Source organism: Lepeophtheirus salmonis, chromosome 14, assembly GCF_016086655.4.
Source record: "Lepeophtheirus salmonis chromosome 14, UVic_Lsal_1.4, whole genome shotgun sequence".
Classification (NCBI taxonomy): Eukaryota; Metazoa; Arthropoda; class Copepoda; order Siphonostomatoida; family Caligidae; genus Lepeophtheirus; species Lepeophtheirus salmonis.
The window spans coordinates 37,025,626-37,043,021 of NC_052144.2; the positions used below are offsets into that span (position 1 = coordinate 37,025,626).

The 17,396-nt window shown below is 32.5% G+C and overlaps 1 protein-coding gene across 4 annotated transcripts in view; it reads left to right on the plus strand.

Moving 5' to 3' along the window:
* LOC121129186 (neurotrimin) overlaps window positions 1–17,396 on the plus strand; it is a 65,108-nt gene that overhangs the window by 42,749 nt on the left and 4,963 nt on the right. For 3 of the 4 annotated variants that reach the window (XM_071893354.1, XM_071893353.1, XM_071893355.1), the window contains exons 3-8: window positions 909–1,220; window positions 12,516–12,672; window positions 13,094–13,224; window positions 13,905–14,042; window positions 14,168–14,317; window positions 16,655–16,762. In XM_071893354.1, coding sequence (XP_071749455.1) covers window positions 909–1,220; window positions 12,516–12,672; window positions 13,094–13,224; window positions 13,905–14,042; window positions 14,168–14,317; window positions 16,655–16,762 — 996 coding nt within the window. The remainder of the gene's footprint in view (window positions 1–908; window positions 1,221–12,515; window positions 12,673–13,093; window positions 13,225–13,904; window positions 14,043–14,167; window positions 14,318–16,654; window positions 16,763–17,396) is intronic. The other variant, XM_071893356.1, reaches the window with a different exon arrangement.

Below are 17,396 nucleotides of genomic sequence, written 5' to 3' on the forward strand. Positions count from 1 at the left end.
ACCTGGGTTATGTGTTATTATGCTCATCAGAAGTACTTTACATTCTTCAACTCATTTTTTGTTTGCAACTTTTACAGTTGGCTTATACAAGTTACAACTTGTACAAAATCGTAACTTGTACGCAATAGATGTATCTGTGTATGTATAATGGACCGATTTGATTTTCAACTTTTTTCGAATTTCGATTACGGGTAGTGTGGACAAGTTGCTTTAGGGTTGAAAATTACCTATGTAAACTTCCATTACTCTATGAGGTTATATTGAGGTAGAACATCTCGATCAAATTATGAAAAAATGGCAAAAACTCTTTACTTAGTGCGTATAGATACTAAAATATATCTTAATGATTTAGCATAAAATAGTTTAAATAGATATTTTGTTAACGAATAAAAAGTTTCCAAAAAGGTTTTTGTCTAAATTTGTCTTATTGAGCAAAAAAAAAAGGAGAAAAATTAAGGAAAATTTGAGGATCCACGTATTCGTATAGCGGGCATGAATTTTTTTACATTTTCAGATATGAAAAATCAAAATTTTCTTATTTTATTCTTTCTTTTTGCTCTATAGGGTAGCCTTAGAAAAAATACTTGATTAATTTTTTTATAGCTTTGGGTAATTTCTTTTATCATTTATTAATGTTAAATAATGATTAATCCTGTATTTGAATCTTTATTGGCGAAGTATAGAACTTGTGTCTTCTTTCAAACTTTCAACTATATATCCTACCTAAAGATGGCATCTTAAGAAAATGAAATTTTGCAATAGTTATAGCCTTGCCGTATCCTAACTTTTCCGAATTAGCCGTAATCGAAATTTGAATAAAGTTGAAAGCGTATAATTCTGAACTAAAAAACTAGAATTTATTTTCTAATAAGATTATTTTAATGCCCATTCTCTTCTTTTGTTTTCAGAGGTCATGCTACCCTATTTCCCTGAAAAGGTCGTGAATGTCACGGTAACCATCGGAAAGAACGCAGTACTCAAATGCAAGGTGGATAATTTGAATAATTACAAAGTCGCATGGGTTCGTGTGGACACACAAACCATTCTCACCATTCATAACAATGTCATTACAAGAAATCCACGAATTTCTCTCTCACGGCCCACATCCAATCAATGGTTCTTACATATCCAGCGTGTTCAACCCACTGATCGTGGATGGTACATGTGTCAAATCAATACGGATCCTATGATACATCGTTCTGGTTATGTGGAGGTTGTAGGTAATATACCGCCCACTAGCTTATAATTTTCTGATTTTTTGAAACTAGGATAATTCCTAAGTCCAAAAGTGTTTTCGGTCTTATTTTTTAAATTGAAATATTTATATTTTTGGTTAACAATTAATGGTTTTTGATTTATTTCAAAGTAACATAATGACTATTCACTTGCAGTTTTTTTATTAATAAAAAAGTCATTGTTGTCCTCAGAGTAGAATTTTGGGATCGACATAGGAGTAATTTTTGCCAATGTCCTTGTTTATTTCCTGCTCCCCCGCCCTTGTCACAGCTGATTGTAGCTGATCTTCTCCAAAACATTATTCAAATTCTCAGGGCTACCATATTGATTACATTGGATTTTCATAAGTATATTTCATAAGTATGAAATTCACATTTCCCCATTGGACTTTGGTTTTTCTTTATTTTAATTATTCCGTTATATAAATAATAAATTATATAACTAAGTAGAAATAATATATGTTCCTATTACATTGTATTATAATGAAAATAGGAATTTATATATTTTATTTTATTTTGGTTAATAAACAAGCTATATTTGTATGAAAAGTTCTGAGGACCGGCTGTAAGGGTACCGGTTACAAGTCCTGACGGTCCTAAGGACCGATGGGACTGATCCTAAGACGGGACTGAATGAATAAGCCCGACACAAGACTACATATGTTGGTAAGGTATATTTATATTAGTATATATAGTATATAAGAAGGGGAAAAAATCAACGGATGTTTATTTAGTAAATAACTAACGCAACCTAGAACAGCTTTCTCTTCGTTATTTGGATGGAAGTTTTGTCTTTTTTTTTCCCTTCTTTGCCTTTTGTTGTTGTTTTGATGTGATGTATAAGAGGTAAAATTGCGCATCCTCCGACGGGTTTCTCCGCAAAAGACGATGAGGTAGTAAAAGCGATGGAAACGGCGGTGTTGACAATAATTTTTGCGCTGCAATAATTATGAAGAAAAGGCAGAATAGTGGGCAGACAAAATAGAAGAAGTGAAAACCCAATATTTAATCATTTTTGCAGGAATGCTTATCAGCTATGTTTTCGTCTTCAGATACTTTAAAATGCAAGAAAGAAGGAAAAGCTAGTCTTGATTAATCATTTTGATGAAGTTTTCATTATTTTTCACCTTATTGTGAAAAAGACGATTTAACCAAATTGCTGAGGAATTAAACTTCAAAGTTATTAGAGCAAAAATAATCACAATTATTTATGTTTTTGTTTTTAGTCTGAAAGGATTAGAAAGCTCATTGCTTTTATTTATTTATTGTATGTTTATTCAAATGAAGATGCTTTCAATATGTAAGTAATGATAGACTATTAAAAATCCTTGAAAAAGTTGACAATTTATTTTTTTTTGCAAATGGAATGAGGACATTTGAAAGCCCTGTTGCTATTTGTTAAAATGGGATTCAATATCAATCTTATTCACATTGCATTCATGAAAGAAATTAGTGCATCCATGATAAGGCTCTTACAAAATAGATGTCCTCTTTGAAATGAGAATTTACTAAAGTATGTGTCAATATAATCGTCTACGATTAGAAACTGGAAAAAAGGAATTAAATTAATCTTAATATGGATTAGTATTTCAAAGATAAATACTCCTTTTCATGTTTTATGTGAAAATCAATGGATGAATGAACTCGTGTATTTTTTTTCTTCAATAATTTTCATAATTCCGGACTGAAATTTGGCTCGCAGTTCGTTTATTTGACGCCTTTGAACGATAGTCCATTTAACAGTGCATATATTCTGTTGTCCGATATTTATTCATAGTAAATAGTTTTTGGAAACATAAATAATTGATAAGATTGAGAAAGCAGTATCCTTTCGATCAAGTGTTGTAAATCTATTGATATTTGCATTTTAATTTAATTTGTTTCTTTATATATTGTTTTTATAATGTATAAGACAAAAAAAAATCAATCTGTTAGTTGCTTCTTATTAGGACATTTTTTCATATACGGCACAATAATGAAGGACAATCTCAAACATAATTGAAAAGTTAAAATGAAAAAATATATGTATATATAACTGCATTTACTAATTTGACTAATTTTGTTATCAAGTGATTCCGATCCACTTAAAAATGAATTATGCTAAGGCCAACTGAAACTCGGCCAATCTCTATAAATGGGTCCCCATACAGTAAATATGGATAAATATAGATCTCTATGGGAGAACGGTTGAGAACTCCTGTCCTAAACAATAAACCTTGAATTTCAGAGTTAAAAAAAACTATTTATATCAGTTGTTTTTTAGTTGTCTTGTGTCATTTCATTTTTTGGAAAGAAGAAATTTAACTGCTTCTTGACCATCTTTTTTTTTCTCTCATTCGGTAATTTTTCAGGTGTCTGATAAATTGTGAGTTGTGTTTTCTTATACTAGCTGTATTTAAAATCAAATTTCAAGGTCTGTCTTTTAGTAATTCGTTATAGTAGAAATGATGCCCTTTTGGAATTTATTCTAAGTAGAAGTAAGTTAATATATGACTTTAATAAGTACCATAAATTAGGGCAGTTTGATTTTCGATTTTGGCTAGTGGGGAAAAGTTGTCCTATGGTATGAAAATTACCTATGCAAAATTGCATTGCCCTACAAGGCCATCTTTTGGTTGCACATCTCGATCAAATTTTGAAAAATAAATACATGGAAAATAATCATTAATACGTTATTTAAGTTTTTATTGAGAAAATAAAGAACTTTTGTCTCTAAAGAAAAACTATTCATCTTTTTCGAATTATCCGTAATCAAAATTGGAAGAAAGTTGAAAAACAAACGGCCTTACAGTACATAGATCGACTTAAGTTCGGGGTAGGTTTTAGTTCTTCTTATAAATGTGAACATCCCGGTACTTTCTTGTAAAGATTTTGCACTTTGTAGAACAGTCCCTAAGTGATTTTCTAGTCACTCACTTCTTAATCTATTTAAAGATCTAAATTAGATTTTTTTAAGGTGTAATGTGGCATTTTCTAGAAACTATAAGATTTCAACTAATAAAAGGGATCAATATTATGAGATTTTGGTTAAATTGTCGCTCAATATGGTTTCCTCGTTCGTCACAAGGTTCGTCATGTACAGGGTCGTTCATGTAAATCCGGACTACCTTTAACTACATCCTGATCAATAAGGGGAGCAAGTAGAGGTTTGAAATTTTATTTACAAGTTCTAATAATTCGATACGAACCCTAAAGGATTTAGCAGGGCTTGAGCTCGTTTACAGGGGAAACTTTGTTCCAGTACTTGATGATTGAGGCCTTCAAGGATTCGATGATGTTGTGTGAATCGGCAGATACCTTCTTCTCTAACTCCACCTAAAATAACTATAGGGAAGATAGAAGGGGAGGTGTTGGGACGTCAAAATGACAATTTCTCGCCTTTAAATAAATAAGTTTTGGAACTTGCAGGGCTTCTGAGAGGGGACCTAGCCTTGTTGAAACAGGAGCTCAACAACATTGGCCTCCACTTTCGTCCGAATTATCACTAGGTCAGACAAGAGTTAACAGTGCCTGTCGGCATCCACCGTCTCCTTTGGCTCAAAGAAGATAAGGGTATGACTCTGTCGTTACTGCCAATAATTCCAAGGTCATATTGCTCCACGGAACCTTGGTTTTAAAGACATGGGATACATTATCTCTCTCTGTCGTTCTGGATGTTGGCCAAATGTCTGTCCACAGTCCATTGTTTCTCATCCGAATAAAAGATTATTCGGTTACTATGGGACTTCAAATTGTTCAGTAATTTTCTTCTGTTGGGAGGCTGGGTTGCCTTTATTTTGTCTGTAAGGATAGGTTTGTTGTAGAGATAGTATGATTTCGTCCTTAGCTCAGTGTTTATGGCCCTGGAGACTGTTGCACATCTTACTGGGCGCTTTTTGGCTAGAGCGTTGATTGGAGTCTCAGGAAATGACTTCAAGGAACGACTCAGGCCTACGAGATATAGGGATTGCGTTTTTTTATCACTCCGGCACTTGAAGGATTTACTCTTATATACCCCCTCCTCCTTCCAGCAGTTGTAGACCTCGTAGAGTGTGCTCTTTGGATATATGAGCATCTTCTTAATGTACGCTTGGCTGTGTCCCGTGCAAGCAAATGCGATGATGATGTTCCTCCAGATCTTCTACATCGTGAATACTTATTTTGAATAAAAAATTGCCCAACTAACATAAAGCTAAGGCTTAACATTTCACTTTAAAATTGAAAAAAAACCAACAAGTTAAGTGTTTTTCTTATTGTTCAGGATGTAGTTGAAGATGGTCCGGATTTACCTGGAAAACTTGTATATTAAGGGGATACTGCGACTTCTCTTGTGGTCAGGGCACACACTCAATTAATTTATATATGAAGTCTTTTTTGATCAATAAAAAATTCAAACAACATTGAAAAAATAAAATAGTAAATGACTAAATGCGTCACTAATGTGGGGCCCAAACCAGTAGAAAATCTTCAGTTAACAATAGAAGGCAGTATGTATATTTTTTAATTTGGGTTATTTAGTTACTTTGTTAACCATACTCATGTATGGTTTTACTTTATTTAAAAATAAAACTTTATTGGACTTGTATTTTGTTTAGAAATTTAACTATATCTTTTATAAACGTATATATATGTGTACAATGTACATATGTTGCTATGTATCTTAGCTCTTGTGTGTCCTATAAGGGTGTGTTAAAGGATATCATCTTGCCCAAAATAAATATTATATTAACGTTAAAGTATCAAGAAATCCATAATTTATAAAAATATATTAATGTATATATATATACAGGGTAATCTAAAAAAAACGTTAATAGGAAAAGTTTATGTTTGAAATTGCAACATTTATACTTTGTACATATAACTGTAATTAATTGTCTATAACATGTAAAAATTTCATTCAAAACTGCTACCTCCACCCTTTACAGTTGCCGTCGTACGGCGACGAAAGTCCATGATGGCGGCACACCCAAATTAATGACTGATTTGCTCTTTAAAAATTCTTATGAGTCTTTGCACATGCCTTTGCCTCAAGAATGGAAAACAAAGTGTAGTACTTAGGATTTAAATCCAGTGACCTTGAAGGTCATTCTTCCTTGGATTTTTTTTTTGGAAAATTCACTGTGGGCCAGTCTTATGTGATCTTGGCGGGGTGTTAGGGGGCTCCATCTTGCTGGAAGGGCCAATGCTCGTTACCAAATTCCTTCTCGACCCAGGGCATAACAAGAACATTGGGAACATCTTCCAGGTAGTTCTTGTTATTTACCTCGACACCAAATGGAATAAAGACCAATGACGTCTTTCTCCCTGCTAGATACCTCCCCAGACCATAATAGACGAAGATTTTTGAGATCTCTAAACACGTCTGACATCAATGTTCCATCCTTTCTCCATAGACGGTCATTCTGGACGTTGAATGTCATTTCCACGCTGAAATTCTTACTATCCGTGGAAACAAGGATTAGTAGCCTGTCCGCTATATTCCTTTTTAATAACTTGAGAGATCGATCTTGCTTTTTTTTCATTGCTGCCTCAGAAAGCTTTTGGGGAAGGATCATTCTTCCTCAAAAGGTCCTGCATGGGGATTTTGCCCATACTGGGGGAATGGGGTAAGTTCCGTATGGACCTCATGCTATTTCTTCGGATCTTATCCTCACAGCCTAAATGACCTTTGACGTCCTTTTTTATCATAGCCGACTCTTCCTTGGGCCATTTTGAATTTTAATGAGTATTTTTCCAGGTCTCCAAATAGAGACTTTGCTAACAATAATGAGCATTGAAATGGTAGCAAGGGATTTTCCTGATAAGTATAAGTACAATTTGATCCCTTTCGAATATTCTAAGTTTGCTCACTAACAAAGAAAAGAATGGTCTATAACACCTCAACATGTTTTTGCATATATTTGTTGTCTGTTAGTCACCAGGACTCCGACAAAAGTTACAATATATTTGTATTGAACATGTTACGAAGATTATATATGGTCTCAGTAAGAGGCCATCAGTTTGAAGATGTCAAGGTAGTACAAAACATTAGAAATACATAATCTACCATAACTTTGGAACTTATTAAAGTACACAACTCAAATTGGTGTCCTGATGTAGGTTTAATACAGAGGCTTCATATAGAAAACAAATTCAATTTATGAAAATGACCATAAGCGGAGGTTTGCACTCTACCGAGTGCCCATTCTAGCTAGGGTTAGGGTTTATTTTGATGGTAAGAGACAAGCGTCAAGCATGGAAGTGAATAAATTATACTTTGGAAATGTTTCTTTGCTAATGGGAAAGGACGACTTCACAACATTGAAGGGAGGAGGATGAACAGGACCTTGTTTTGGGAAATCTTGTCCAAGAACCTCCTTCCCTCATCATTTAAATTAACAACTATGGCTCATATTAAAAAAAAAAAAAAATACATTATTATTTGAAAAAAATAAAAAAAATGTGTATACACTCAGCCTTCATATTAAGACAGAAAAGAAAAGGACGCACATATAAGTTTGGTTGTAGCATTTTTAGCGTGTGATTTTTGTTATTTTTGGCATCCTTAAAGATGTTTTTTAATTTTCTCAAGCTGTTATGATTATTCTCTCATTTTTGAGGAGAGAAGTATTGAGTAATTACGAGTTAACGTGCTCATAAAAACGCAGAGTAAGACTGAGGATTTCTTGGGGTCATGAAAATCCGTTATGTGTATTCTTTAGCTCGGCGCATTTTTTGGAATGGATAATCTAAATATTAATTTTCTTATCCTGAGCTGTTGTCATTATTATTTAATTCCTGAGTAGCAAACACCCTTTCCTGCATAGATTCAGTTATATTCAAAACTTGATTGAACATTCGTGTGTGCTCATAAAAGACTCTCCGTACCCTTGAGGATTTGTTGAGGAGTTAGAATTGTAAGTTCTTGTTGAACTCAGAATATAATTAAGTATCGGCATCAGAGTAATCAGAGCAAATATTATTGTCTATTTCTTTCTCCTCATCTTTTTTAGTCATACCTGATGTTCGCTGATCTAATTTAACATCATAACAGCTAAGCCACTTTCCTCTAAAAAATATTCTTCAAATTGTCAAGGTTGCCATGTTGATTTTCGTTTTTTAATCACTAATTGTAACCATGTAGTCTATTTAATATTGAAATACGAGTATAAGGTTTTGGTCATAAAAAAGTTAGTTGTTGAATAATAATCACCATAATTACATATACAAATTATAGTTGCCATATTCATGATGAAAAATAAAGCGCGAGGACAAGATGAGAACGAGACACAGGGTTGTGGGATTCGTATTTTGCGCAAGCACGCCTGCAAATACAACTTCAACTATCTGGTTCCTTTTTTGTCTTTCGGGCATAAACAAACCTTTATTCATAAGTAATACTTGATGGCCGATGGGTAATTTGAAACATAAGATATTTCAATTATTATTTTTTTAATATTTATAACTTATCTGAAAAGTTAACTGACATAGAACCTTTCCTTCACCAAAATAAAGCTCTAACTTGGTACTATTTAATCAAAAAAATATTATCAAGAAAAGGTACAAATGTTAGTTATAATTTATCGCTTGATAAAAACATGTCATAACATAAAAATTAGGTTACGAGATACCAATATATAAGGTAGATATATTAAATCTTCTTCACATTGAAAATTAGTACGTTCGTTAGAGGAAACTTTTGTTGAACCATATTTGCAATCCTATGTTATCCATGAGCAACACACGTAATTTTAATCAATTAGGGAATTTTTTTTTCAAGATCTTCTCCTGTTTTGAGACAATAACAGGGGCATCAGTGATGAAAACTTTAAGTCTACATGGGACAAAACCTTCTCCGAATACAACCAAGATATCATTTATTTCCACGTGTTATTTTATTGTATTCAAAACTCCCTGACATACTTTTCCAACCAAGTTGTTAACGATCCATCGACCTGGAGTTGTTTTTCAAGTATATTTTTCAATAACCTTGGAGAAATTGGGATTATCCAGGACATTTAAAGGGATATCACACGGCATAAATAACTTTACTATGCCCAGATTGAACGATCTGCCGTTGAATTCTCCTTCGTCTCCTTGAATCTTGTGTTTCTTGAAAACTTTTAAGTTGTTGTGATGGAGTGGTGGGTTACTTGCCATAAATAACGAGATTGGCACGAGAAACTGTAAAATGTCAGGATATAATCTTATCAGTAACTCGTTGGCAGAGACCTATGAAAAAATGCACGTTTTCTTCGGGATGATACAAGGGAAGTGAGTAAGGGGAAATTGCTTCGTTGACAATCAGTACAATACTGAGAAAAAGTTGTTTAGAAGATGCAAGGGTACCAACGTTTTGTATTTATTTTTATTATAATTTCTTTCAACAAATCAAATTCGCTCCTTAACAACGATTCCAACAACCCTAACGGGACGTATGGTACACTTGAATTAAAAACCTTGTTAATATCAGCTCCTTGTTATATTATTCTGGAGGGAAGTAATGAATTCCTGCTATAAAGAGGAGACACCTTTTATAGCAAAAATGGCATTGGGGCAAATACATATATATTTATTTTGTTACGTATTTCTAGAACAATTGACACCAAAGATAGGCAATTATGCTTACTTCAGAGGAAGAAGTGGACACTACGACGCTCATTGTTTTACTTGATCTAAATTCAACTTCATTATTTTTTATATGTACTCCTATAATCTTTTATTTTAAATATGAGGGGCTGAGCTTTAGCTACACACACTCGTTGTTAAAAAAATATTCTTCAGACAAATAAACAAACAAACTTTGCTTTATTAACCCAGATTCCTTGCTAAATATATCCACGCATTTGCAGAACTTTTTTTTTTCAAACATACATATTCTATTATGTAGAATGGAATCCATCTTAAAAAAGTGGATTGAATGAAAAAAAAGAAAAAGAAAAACCTACTACAAACAAATTTTAATATAAAATGAAATAAATTATATATACGCTACAAGATTTCCCCCCTTCATTAACCCAGAATTTCTTTTTGTACATGCTTTGGAATGCAAATGTACATATTACATACCGGGTGGTTCATTGAAATCTGAACACTTACTAGCTCAATAATTTATGAAGCTGGAGTGATGGAAATTAATTCATATTGCAGCTTGAACGTGATCGACAAATTTCCATTCGCACACTCCTTGTCACTGGGCGTCTCCAGGACCATCGTCTACGCCGTCAACAAGTCCTAAACGTTGGAGAAACAGAAAGGCTCTAACTAAAAGACCAAAATAGATCCGGAGGAGTTAAAGAAAACTGTCCAGGCCAATCCACACCAGACTGTCCAGGGAACTATCAAAAAAGTGGATAGAAAGAGCTTCGTAAGAGTGGACAGGCCACTTTTGACAGTAGAAATGAAAGAACCCATCTCTTCCGTTGCAAGACTCTTTTGAATAAGCCTTTTGAGTTTTTTTGTACACTTTTACAACACTTTTGGTCCCCCTGGAATACTCCTTTTGAGTGTATGTCAAAGGGAAGGCCTGCAGTGTATTTCATTTAAACACAGAGCCCCTCAAAGTCACTGCTAGCCAGCACCGGAACGCCATGACAGATAACTACATCTGCAGGAGGTGCCAGGCCGATGGAGCCGCTTGGAAGCCATCATAGCGCCAAGGGGGGCCACATTAATGATTAAGAGTGCTCACATACAGATCTATTTATTGTATTAATTTTGTTCAAACTATATTGTTAATTAATAAATTATATCTCGTTGAAATTTAAAATTCAAAGTGCTCAGATTTTAATGAACCACTCTGTAAGTCAAGATGAGTCGTATTTTATAAGAGTCCTTTTATCTTATAATATGTACATATAATATATAATGATCTGCATTTTGAAAATATGTATATAAAATGCAGCTTTAACTTTTCTTGCCTATTAAAAGAACAAAAAAAAAAAAAAAACTCCAATGAATGAAGATTCTCCTCTTTTAAGTTAATTAAGACTGTATAAAGGTTGTTTTCTTAGTTCGTTAAATGAAATGAAAAGGTAAAGAGAGAGAATATTTTAAATGCTATACTCATCGACTTACTTGGTATTGGTAGATATATTTAGAGAAAAGTAAATGTATGATAATATGGCACGTACCAAAGTATTTTATCCACGATTAATATACTTAAATGTACGGTTATATCTATACTATAAATACATATATATATTTAAAGAGACTCCTTATTAAATAGTATAACTTCTTAATCCATTTGCAAAACATTGGAATATCTATATGTGGTCTGTCAAGATAAAAACAAGTGAGAATGCTTTTCCTCAAACTGGACTCTCTGGATAAGGGACATTTGTATTCATAGAAAACAACAGGGTGTAAAATTATAAACTCAAAGTTTGCCTCCCTTCCAAAGATCAGTCGAATTCCACTGCTAAAATTGTAATTCATCAACACTATTTTTCTCAAAGTGGTCAAACAATTTGCCCTTATATGAGAATATTAAAATTATTTTAAAGTTGGAGGGAATAGAAAGGACAAAGATAACAGAATTATATATTTAAAAAAAATAATAAACAGACGGAATTGACTATTATTGTGATTATAACATTTTCGAGTTATAAACCTAATTGATGATGATCCTATTGAGGGCACACTCTAATTTTTTGCACACATATAGAATATGAGTAGGTTAAAGTTCTTATATAAAATTGGGAAAATCAATTTTGAAGCTTGGGGTGGGTGCAATTATTTATATATATATATTATAAAAGAAGTGTCAATCACTACTCTGTTATTTATTATCATTAAACAAGATGGATTATTTGAGTACAAATCTTATAATTAATATGTTTATTTCATATTGAGCTGTTAATATATATGATATATAATATATTTGACATTTCTCCTTTTGTTGATTTTGTTCAAGAAGGTTACTGTGTTAACTCACCAATAATTGTAGATTTTACAAATTATGCCCTCCAATTTGACAATAATTATATTATGTAACTGGTTCTAATTTTACTTACTTTGAAGCAATTTTCTCAAGTTCAGAGCAAGATAGAGTAGAAATGTAAATTTGAAAAAAAAATACAGAGAACTTTTGAATGTCTTTTAAAATATGTTTCTTTTTTTTTTTACTTCTTTTTTATGTTAAAAATTAGCATGAATCTTTATTTTGCACTGGAAATATAACAAATCGCAGAACATAAAAGCAAATTTTTAATTAAAATGGGTGTGTTATTTGGCAAAAAAATATACATAAAATCAACTTTACATTCTGGTGAAATAAAATGGGTTAAATTTACTTATAATATATTATTTTTAATCTATTAGTGCCCCCGAAAATCAGGACCAAAGAGGATCAAACTGATTTGGTTCATCGTGAGGGAGAGAACGTTACTTTGGAGTGCAAGGCCTCTGGACATCCTCCTCCTCTTATTGTCTGGAGACGAGAAGACTCGGAGAATATCATGATGATGGATGGGAAGAAAGGAAGAAAAATTAGTTATATTCAACGATTTTAAAAATTTACTGAAACTTATTTAAATGAATATTCAGGAAAACTGATTGCCCCTTTCTTAATTTTGATAAATTCAGCTTGGAATGGTGGCAATTGCATTTTAAAAAGCAAAGTCATACAGTCTAGTTACTCTTTAGTTCAAAAGACATTGCTGATAGTTAGAGATTTACGAGTTGAATTCCTTTAGTATAACCTCAACTATCTTTCATATTGATATTAGATAATTATAGTTATTTAGCTAAGATTATTATGTGGGACATTATTTGTGACCGGTTCGAAATCGTCCTTAAGATTTAAGAGAGGATTTAACGAAATTTCAAAATAAATAATTTCTTTTTATCCATTGACTAATCTACCAACATAATTTGTACAACATAAATTTATATTTTATAGTTAATGTAATCGAAAGCAGTTTGCTGCGTCTACAGAAACTTAGTCGACTCCATATGGGGAATTACTTATGTGTGGCATCAAATGGAATTGAACCATCCGCGAGTCGTAAATATCGTATTCGTGTTCAGTGTAAGAATTCTTTGATTAATATGTTTTCTTTCCATAGGTTCAGGTTTTATCTGAAAATAGTTTGTGAAACATTGCCATTCGAAATGATTCACTATATAAACATCGATGAATTAGTTTCAAAAGGATCCAACCGTGCATTTGCTTCTGTGGTGAATTTGAAAGACCCTTCAATACAGTTTTGAGTATCATATTTGAATACATTTTGCTGATGTCAAATTGACTTTATTGTATTAAATCAATTCAAAGACTTTAAGTCATATTACTCATGTATACATTTTTGACTTTGTTATACAAAAAAGCCTCGTACTAGGCAGCTAGAAGTTTATTTTTAGGCGTATTCTTAGAAATAATTCTAAATAATTATTTTATAGCTCGATGCGAAGAATTAGGGGGAATATATTGCATTTTATTTTGCTTTAACGTCTAAAATGTTAGATTTAGAAAAATATTAGGTTATTGTCAAATTGCACTCAAAAGTACAATGAAGAGTATTTGAACTTTTCCACAAAAGCAAAATCAAGGTTGGATCTTTTTAAAACTAATTAATTGATGTTTATACCTATGTTAAAGTATTGTCGAATATGAACTCTTTAGTAAATGACGTGCAATTTCTTTACATTGTTATAGACGGATTATTAAATTTTTCCTTCAAATGTTACATTTTGCCATATGTTTAACAGTTCCTCCAATGTTTTGGATCCCTAGTCAGTTGGAGGGCGCATACGTTGGCCAAGATGCAACCCTAGAGTGTCATTCTGAAGCATATCCTAATTCTATCAATTACTGGGTCAAAAACGACGGAACCATGCTCATATCAGGTAATGTTTGCTCATTTTCCCCAAGTGTTACATTCTCTTATGATTGCAGAGAATTTTACACAAATGTGTATGGGATTGCCATTGTTATAAGTATGACAATAATCCTTTATTTTTCTTCCTTTCAGGGGACAAATACGAGACTCTTATTGTTGATAGCGGTTATAAAGTCTACATGAAACTAACGATTAAAAACATTTCCAAGGAAGACTATCTTGAATATAAATGCGTTGCTAAAAACTCTCTCGGAGGATCTGATGGATCCATTACTTTATATGGTTAGTTATTATTTATTGCCCTATTGTTCTTGTATAGGTAGGGGAGACCAATGAGAGTTGTAGCAGGTCCTCAAAAAAGCTAAAATACAAAATTTACTATATATGATGTCACTTATTATAAAAAGAATTAATAATTTTTGACTGTTATTTAAGATATTGTATACAAAATTATATTCAGGAACAATATTTCTGCAATAGTGTTGTCAGTTTTTCATTGTTTTTTCTGTAACCGATCACTGATTATTTTGTTAAAGGGACATAATTTATCATAATTCACAATTTATCATTTAAAAAGTCTACAGGTTGGACCTCGAATACTGTAAAAACAAAAAAACTTCAAATGAAACTTATATAACTCATAGAAATTTAAAGATCTCATTGTAAAACATTTCTTGATAAATGATTGATTAATTTGTCAAGAAAGTTTGAATAAAACATTTATTGGTCATTTTTCAAATGGGAGAGAAAATAAAGTAAAGAGATGCAAGAAATTTCTCAGCTTGTGGAAGTTGGGACGTCTCCTAATATTGTTTTAGCGATGCTAAAGTTATTTATGTTGAGTCTCTATTAAACCTTATAAAATGATCGGATTTTGGTCAATGAAGGGTCTGAGTGACACTGTAGGAAATATAAGATGCAAAAACTAAAGTCATAGGTGGCCATCAGCCGTTCCCGTAAGGTACACCTAATCTTTGTGCCCTAGGGGACAAAATTAACATGCAGGGAGTCCCCGCTTATTGCGGTTTTTGGAAACAAGATACCATTGTGGGATGATACCCATTTCTTTTTGAACCACAATTTGTAGCCTTCATCCTGTCCCAAATTAATCTCATGGATTTTAGAATTTATTTATTTTGTAGGACAGGGTCTGCAAGAAGACCTTCCCTAATTTGGATGTACTAAAAGTCTCCTTATTTAGGAAATAAGAACATCTTTGTAAAAGTACAGACTGATGTAATCGATGACAGACATACATATCCTGTTTTCAAATTTAGCGTGCCCAAGTCAAACTAGCTATGGGTAATTGAGTCCAAAACCATGAATTGAAACTGTCTCTGGTCTCCTCTACTTAATAAAAAATAATATCTTTTAAAACAACAATTTATATGTAACCCGTCAATACAAAACAAGATAGAATAGCTTTTCTGAAAATGGATTACAATTGTATTCTTCAACGAATTATCAACAAATTATTATCATTAAGCCTTCGGGTGTGCTGCAAACTTCCCTTACCAAGTGGTCCATTAAAATCTGAACACTTTGAATTTTAAACTTCAACAAAATATAATTTATTATTTAACAATAGAATTTCAACAAAATTAATATATCCTAAATAGATGTGTGTCGGATCTCTCGTAATAATTAATGTAGCCCCCCTTAGGGGCTTTGAGGGCCTCGTTGTTAGGATTAAAGGACACTGTAGGCTCTCCCCTCGACATGCGCCCAAAAGGTATAGTCAAGGGGGTTGACATAAAGGCTGAAAGAAACAAAAAATATTTAAAAAGAACTTAAAAGACTCATTCGAAAGAATATTGCAACGAAGGAGATGGATTTATTTGATTGCTGCTGTCAAAAGTGGCCTCTTTACCCTCACGAGGCTATTTCCACCCACTTTTTTATAGCTATCTGGACAGTCTAGTAAGAACCCCCGAGATCTCTTGCATGGACCCTCATAAACTTGATAGGATTGGCCTAGGCTGTTTTCCTTAGCTCCTCCGGGCCCAGTTTAACCTTTTTGACAGAGTCCTTCTTCCTCTCCAATGTTTCAGACTTAATGACGGCGTACACAGTGATCTTGGAGACACCCAGCTAGTTAGAGTGCGCGAATGGAAATTCGTCGATCACGTTCAATTGTCCTTTTCTGGACTTGTACGTAAGCTAGAGGGCTCTGTTTTTGTATTGTTTATGCTTTAACATATCAAAATATGAATTAACTTTAATTACTCAACCTTCATTAATTGTTAGGTGTTCAGATTTAAATGCCCCACCTGATAAAGTAAAAAATAAAAGAATGAGAAATGGATATATTTCATTTGAAAAAGGCCATATTGGGATAACCATAAATATCTTCAATCATGTTAAAGATATAAACTATAGTTAATACTCTTTGGTATCTGAACTCATCCCGCAAGATTGAATAATCTGCCTATAATTAATTAATTGTTTTGTATATATGAATTCAAAATACATATATCATGGGATTTTCTTCCCTTCTTGATATTTGCACAAGATTACTTTTATGTTGACACACTATATATATGCACATTTATTTTGATATATATCTACAAAGGGCTAAAAATAATAAGTTTTGTTTTTCAAATAATCCCTAATTTTCAGAAATCTCTTCACCGACTCGTCAAACGACGGCAACCCATCTGAGCTTAATAACTACTTCTCCTACCCCTGAATCCAGAAGGAGAAATAATCAAAAGAGTCGTAGAAAAGGTTTGGGACGTTGTTATATGTTTGTAGCCCTTCAGCATGACACTCCTAACCCTCCCCTTTATCATAGTGACGTCACTTGAATTGTTAATCAAAGATTTAAAATAAAAATATAAAATATATGTATGCCATTACTTATTTAAAAAAAAGAAAATACGAAATGTTGAATTATATGTTTATATTGGAAGCGGAGGATCAATAGATTTGTACGTACATACATTATAATATATTTGTTATTTATATCTTTGATTATAACACATTTGGCATCCCTGCATCCAATTTACTTTATTATTTTATTACAATACAATATAATTTTCCAATTTCCTTTATATATTATTTGTAGTTCTTTGTTTTATGTAATATCATTATTACAAACTGGGAGTTCTTCTTCTCTGAGCCCCACTTTAAAATGTACAACTCCCTTTTTGCAATTTAGTGTATATCGTATATATGTATGTGTTAGAGTGGTATTTAAACTATTATCATTCGAGATGTTGTGGGGACATAGTCCTATACCTTTTATTTAGATAAAAAAATAGAAAATGTAAAGTTTGGTACATTTTGATCAAAGTTTTTTAATGTTCTTCTAATTGGTCTGATGGAGTTGTACTGATAAAGTATAAGTAAACATTATGGT